This window comes from Pistacia vera, unplaced genomic scaffold, assembly GCF_008641045.1.
Source record: "Pistacia vera cultivar Batoury unplaced genomic scaffold, PisVer_v2 Contig820, whole genome shotgun sequence".
Taxonomy (NCBI): domain Eukaryota; kingdom Viridiplantae; phylum Streptophyta; class Magnoliopsida; order Sapindales; family Anacardiaceae; genus Pistacia; species Pistacia vera.
In genome coordinates, this window is record NW_022196691.1 from 133,959 (window position 1) to 140,944 (window position 6,986).

At 34.8% G+C, this 6,986-nt stretch overlaps 1 protein-coding gene across 1 annotated transcript; it reads right to left on the bottom strand.

Moving 5' to 3' along the window:
* Positions 1-350: 350 nt before the first annotated feature.
* LOC116117768 (UPF0481 protein At3g47200-like) lies at positions 351-2,868 on the bottom strand. The gene is made up of 3 exons (XM_031403788.1): positions 2,685-2,868; positions 1,820-1,921; positions 351-1,683 (listed from the first exon to the last, which is right to left on the bottom strand). The coding sequence occupies exon 3, from the start codon at positions 1,634-1,636 to the stop codon at positions 491-493; it is 1,146 nt and encodes a 381-aa protein (XP_031259648.1). The 5' UTR covers positions 1,637-1,683; positions 1,820-1,921; positions 2,685-2,868; the 3' UTR covers positions 351-490.
* Positions 2,869-6,986: the final 4,118 nt, after the last annotated feature.

Consider the following 6,986-nt stretch of genomic DNA (forward strand, 5'->3'; position numbering starts at 1 on the left):
TAACATGCCAATACAAGGCTAATAAGTAGTATTAATAATACCTAGAGTTATCTAGACCTGAGAAACAACTGGCACCAATTTCGGATAATTATAATTATAGTCAAAATCGAACTTAGTGAAATCCATTGAACTAAACTTATTGGCACGTAAGTGATATCTAAGGTTACTCAGAAAACACATTCTTAAACATATATGAAATTTTGGTTAATTTATGTACTTACAGGTGAAAAAGTGTTAACATTTTCTTTTCTTTTTGCCTTACCCTAATAGCAGTTTCATTAATTCGAAGTTGCATAAGTTTGATTAAAGCATAATTTATTAGGTAAGCTAAAGATATTGCAAATGGTTGAACAATACATACGGCATGGGAGAGAATACATTATTATAAATGAAAGCTACAGATCCGAAGTTATTAGCAGCGTAATACTAGGAACTAGGAAGTAGAGGTTCTAATTATACAAGTACTAAAAACACACACAAACTTAAATTATTATGGATCCGTAAACAGGGCCGGATAGAATCGTTTGATGGTTTGTAACAGAGTGAGCAGTAAGAGTATGGCTGCAGCAATAGTTCCAGTCCCTCTCCACAGATTTTCAAAATACACACTAATCAACGTTGCCTTGGTGCGATTCCACCATCTCTCGTGGTGTTCTTTCAGCCTCTTGCAAATGTCTAGGTAACAGGAAGTACTTGGCGTAATCTCAAGGCAGAGTCTGTTAAACATCACTTTAATTGAATCATGGTCGCCCACACAATTGGAGATGATTCTATGGTCAACAAGCAAATCCACATCTTTTCTCGTGTTGATCAGAGCATCCATTAGATCAATATAGTTGCAAATATGAGTTTCAAATGGATAATGGCACTGCTCCAAGGCCATCAAGTTTCGAAACAAACATTCCGTACCATCTTCAATTTTAAGGCGTGGAATCTTTAGCACCTGTCCTCTAAGCCACCAAATACACGAGTCTTCTCTTTCTCTCTTTTCAAATTCTATGTTAAGTAAACCTTTTTCTGGCTTACACTTCCTCTTCGAGTCACCCGGCTTCACTGCATCTTTGTTTTTGACCGACTTAAACTTCACCCCGGACTCATGCAGCTTCACTGCACTTGGTAAATCTTCAATTTTTCCGCCCGAAGACTTTGGTAATTTTTCATCGATTTCGACTCCGACCAACATAGTATGTCTTCTCAAGTCGACAAAATGTTTAATTTCCATATCCTGTATGGCCTCTTCATCGGGCTCCTTATAACCGAAAAACTTGCGAGAAAGAGTAAGGAAGGAAGGTCTAGCGGAGCAGCCATAGGCTAACAGGTATAACTCCTCCAGGACAAAGTATGGAAGCTGGTTTTCAAGTAATTGCAAGTCCAGTTTTATAGCATTTGTTAGCCACGGTTTACTAACCAAAAAATCTCCTCTATCATCATGGTAATTCCTCAAGAAGAGTTCAATGATGAAGACAGCATCACCCAGGATCATCTCTATGAATTCATCTGAACTGAAATTCTCAAATGTTGCTTCGTAACAATAGCGGATGCGTTGTTCCTCTTCTTTGACAAAGTTCTCGAGTTTGTCTTTCTTTCTGATATTCTTAAAAAACTTTACCTGATAGCCCTTCTTTAGATTTTGCATTTCACCCCATTTCCATTCCTTTTTGCTTTCTAGGTCATCCCGTTTTTCTTTGTCATGGTGATATGGACCAATTGAAACTATGTGAGGAGTGTAAGCATCGTTATTTATGTTCCTAAGTTTCTTAGGAACCTTATAAATACAACAATATTGACGCTCAACATTTTCTTTGATATCAATAATTACCTCGTCTTCTTTTTGATGCTTATATTCAGAGGAACTTCCTGACCCATTCAACATTTTCTTATTCCTCAGTGATTCACTCTCTGCTTCGACAACTTCTTTCTCCTGGATGTAAACAGGCAACTAATGATCACAATAAATAGACAATCAACTTTCAAAACTAAAGTAAAGCTTTCAAATCGGATCTGATTTCTCAGAATCGTTGATTTAAAACATACGCCGGCTAGACAGCAGATAATTAAAACGAAGCTGGCAAATAATCACAACTTATAAACATCTCATAAGTTTGATATGAAAAGATGAATGATTCGATGCATATTTATCCATAGATTATGATAAACATATATATATATAATATTATTCCTGCGTTATTTTCTAAGACATCTGTACATGTAAACAAATGTTCAGAATGATTCACTCAAGCTAGAGGAAAGAAATGAAAATAGAAAATATTAAGTTCAAAACTACTCTTTTTTTCTAGTTATATTATATAACTATACTTTAAGTGTTAAATCTTCCAAATTCTGGAGAGTTTGCCCGGCNATATATATATATATTATTCCTACATTATTTTCTAAGATATCTGTACATGTAAATAAATGTCCAGAATGATTCACTCAAGGGAGAGTAAAGAAATGAAAATAGAAAATACACTACACTTTTGAGTGTTAAATCTTCCAGATTCTACAGAGTTTGCCCGGCTTTCTGCTATGTAACTTGCTACGTAAAGGAAACAAAAATTACAGGAATTATCATGCCATTAAATAATAATAATAAAAAAAAATCTTTCCTAAAAATCTCTAAAATTGAATGGGAAACTAAAAACAATTCATGACAAAACACCAAATAAAATATAAATAACAAAGACCTGAAAATTTTCTCCGAAAATTAGTTAATCACCGAACTTCTTCGTCTTGAAACTTTCACATGTATATGTTTCTCATCAAGGTATATATATATCTCTCTCTAATGGATGTCTCTGGTAATCGTTTCCTCTTGCTTACGCCCATATAAATAAGTGATCTTCCTCACTCAGCCTACTGACCCAGTGTTGTTTCATTTTGACATTCAATAAATATAAAGCATTTTCTCTTTCTAATAGTGAAAATCAATATTTATCAACTGTTCACAGTTATATATCTGGTCCACCCAACCCAATATTTGTAGACTTTTATGACGATTTTTTTGTCTATTAATGAGCTCACATTTACTCCAAGAAGGTTAAAAAAAGATCGTTACACCTACCGATAGTTATTATGTGGGTCACCAAACTAATTTTGACAACCCTGTCCAGTCTAGGATTATGCATGACGATCGACGGGTGACGTTTCATGCATTTTAATTTACATTTGAAAAAGGGCAATTAATAAATAAATAATAGTAAATATTTTGTGTTTATTTCAAAAACAAACAAGGTAAGTGTAGATGTAGCTGAAGCTGTTGTGTGACCCCAAAAAAAAAAAAAAAAAAAAAAAACTTATGATCTAATCTTAAACTTTGATGGCAAGAAATTTGAGTGTTTTTAACAGTAGAAAACGACAACTGTGAGTCTGATGGCTTCGATATGCTTTCCCAAAGTTGAATATGCGGTCTTCTTTCCGACCCCATCAAATGACATATGCATGTTCTACCAGATAAATGATTTGATGCAGAACCATTATTATATAGGGGACGAGAGGGGACCTCCACGTTTATAGAATATAAGAATGGTAGATATAAGTCAGGTTGAGAATGAATGGACTGGAGTCACCTAAGCTGACAAGAGTTATTAGCCATTACTCATTACCTACAGTAATAAATATAAGATAAAATGGTTTCACTGTACATGGGCTCATACTCCACCTATCCAATGTCCTATTGTCCTTGAAAGTTCAAAATATATTATAAATACCAGAAGCAAACAATCATCATAAAGAAATTTAGTATATATAACAAACCACTGAATTAGAAATAAATTGTGTACATTCATCAACTCTCTGCGTTAAAAGGGTGGATTGAAGGATGACTCAAAATTTCGCTAGCAGACTGGAGCTTGTAATTTGATGTGAACTAGTCTATGCTTATCTTCATTCTTCAATGGAAGAAGTCCCTAAAAATCATATCAACAGAAGCCCCTTTCTGATGCTTATCCAATAAATATCATCTTGCAAACATAATTGATCTCTTACGACTTATAAGAGTATGCAAACAACCTACAAATCATAAGAAACTTTTTTCCATGAGTAGTTTTCATCTTTCTTTTCTAATTATTTGAGTGGTTATGTTGTACCGAAAGAAAATTGATTGATTTTGCCCGGGTGGCCCCTTTCTATTTTTGTAGTTTTTTTGGTTCTATTCCATGTTTTTGGACTGTCAGTATATGGGTTTGATAAGTTGTTCTAAGTTTAGCCCGAGCAAACAAAAGCCCATTTAAGTGTATCAATGTGTTCCTCTATTTTGCAACAACGCATCCTTTTTAGTATACTGATGAATGGTCATTCATACAATTGTTATATATCTAAAAAAGCAATTTACAAATTCATTTTTAAACAGCTAATAAGTGAATAATAAACAGAGTTATTCAGATGTGAGAAACAACTGGCACCAGTTTACGAAAGTATAAGTAGATTCTAGTCAAAACCCAACTTAAACACTGAAATCCATTGAATTAAAGTTGAGGGCATTATTGACAATTAAATTCAAATCCATTTAAAAGAAAGTAAACATTAACTTCCCTTCAATAGAGCGTCACTTGTATAAATATCACAAGATCATGATCAAATTTTTCTTTACAAGAAACTCAGTAATGGCTTCAACTGTTTCTCTCTTATCACAACCTTTACTTAACTTCTTTATGACTGTGTCATCGGTAAGGTGGTTGACACTTCCGAGAAGAAATCAGCGGCTTTCAATGAAAGACCTAAACTTGAGACAAAATTCCGTGTGAAGAGCAACAATGGTACAGCTTCGAATGCAGTGGATCAAATCGTAGCCAACGCAAAAAGTGATGGAGAAGCTCTAAAAGTTGAGACCTCGGGGAAAGATTCAAACGGCATCAGAAGGTGGACCAAAAATAAAGACCGATCAGGAACAGATTTTAGCCGTCACAAGAACTAATAAAGACTGTGAAAAGCTTGAGATTCGGAGAAGAAATCAAGGGTGAGCAACCTGGTAAGCAGAGCAAAAAGAAGAGAATTGCGGACGTAGAGAATCAAACCCTGGCTGCACCTGGAGGAAATTCAGGAGGGAAAGAAAAGCATAAAGTCTGTATTTCGCTAACTGAAGAAGAAATTGAAGCGGGTATAATGGCAATGGGTGGATCAAAGCGGCCACGAAGGATCAAGAAGGAACCAAGGAGTGTGCAGAAAGTTCTGGACAATCTGTTTCCGGGTTTGCGTTTGAAATATATAACCGCTGATGATTATAAAGTTCCTGATACGCCTTAATCGTTGGAGCTAGCGACATTATATATAATTTCATAATTACATATTTTATATGTAAACTCCTGTACAGTTTTAACTACTGGGAACGCAAGTAAGGTTTACATGTAACAATCAATAGAGAAATTCTATCTTTCTATTATTATTCTTATGAGCTTTCAAGTATTCTTTGTAGGATTTGTTGATTTTTTAAGCGTGATGAGCTTTCAAGTATTCTTTGTAGGATTTGTTGATTTTTTTATTCTGATGGAGAAATCATGTCAAGGCAATGTATATGTATATGTATTTGTATATATCTGACGCAGACTGAAAAATGATACTTCTTTATTTGCATTAGTCAGTTGAATTTAATACCCACATCATCAAGAATCTGCGTGTATGTGTTTTGTTTTTCTTCATTATTCCAAGAAATATTTAAGTTTGTCTATGACCATCATGAGAAACTCAAATTTGCCAACACAAGAAATAATGTGGGTTGATTAATGTTGAAATGGGAATTATTTCCAAATTTCCCAAGATAAGCATTTTCATAGTGTGGTATTGAGACCTCGACAAGAAATCCACATCATTAGATCATATAGATTGTAACATTGCAATCTAACGCCATCAATTTTCAGAACAACAACGTAGATACATTAACTTTGGTGCTTTTAGGGACTCATTCTTTTATTATTTATATATTACGTTTTACCCGAAAAAAAAAAAAAAAAAAAAAAAGAACATAACTTTGTGTTGATACTTGATTTTGACATCAATGATTCGCATGTGCAAAGTGCTTAGTTGACTTAGAGATTACACGTGAATGGAAAATGCAATGAAGAAAAATGAAAGATGGTTTTTAAAGTGGTTCGGATGCTTAAAATGAATCTCACGTCCACTGCTATTTTATTTATTTATGAGGTTACAGGAGATCGCGTATAGCGAGTAGGAGCAGGTACAAGTGACTAATTATTCAGAGAGAAAATCAAGTCAGTCTCTTTCTCGCAAGTTATCTGAGTTTTGAGAGTAAAAGGTTACAATCAGAATGTGATTTTCTAATCAGAATCCCCAAAATGAGAGAATGAGCCCTTTATTTATAATAGAAGGTTTCAGGGTAATGACTACAAGTCTGCCACTGGGCAGGTGTAGTACAATTCCTACCGTGCTTCTCATTGGTTGATTACACGGCAGATATCCTCAAATCGCATAGGGTTTGGACAGGTGGGTGACTCACATCCACTCGCAAATAAAGCCTGAGCCTGCCAAGTTGATGACAACTACACTCTTTTTGTCTTCTGACGACGTGATAGCTCCTGGATGACACAAAGTCTTCCTGAACTCTGATTGGCGCTGACTGACATAAACTCGCGTTAACCTTGATTTTTTAGGTATAACACTTTGTATCTCTTCCTCATTGTATAGAGCAGAGAGATGTGAGATTGTTTCTCTTCCTAAGAAATAAAGAAGAGATTGTGAATGTTCATTAAAAAATGTTTCCTCTTCTTTTACACAGGTTCTTCTCAGTACAATTTTATTAGAGTAATGTTGTAGTTACCGAAGGATGCGCACCGAATTCGTGTATCGAATGATGTGGCACAATCCTGACCGTTTATTCATTATCAGTTAATATTAATCAACGGTCGGAATTTCACCACGTCATTCGGTGCACAGATTCGGTGTGTATTTTCGGTGACTCTATCATTTTCCATTTTATTATGTAATTTGTTTTGTTTCAACGCTCCTCCGATTTCTAATAGTTATTTTCTTCTTGC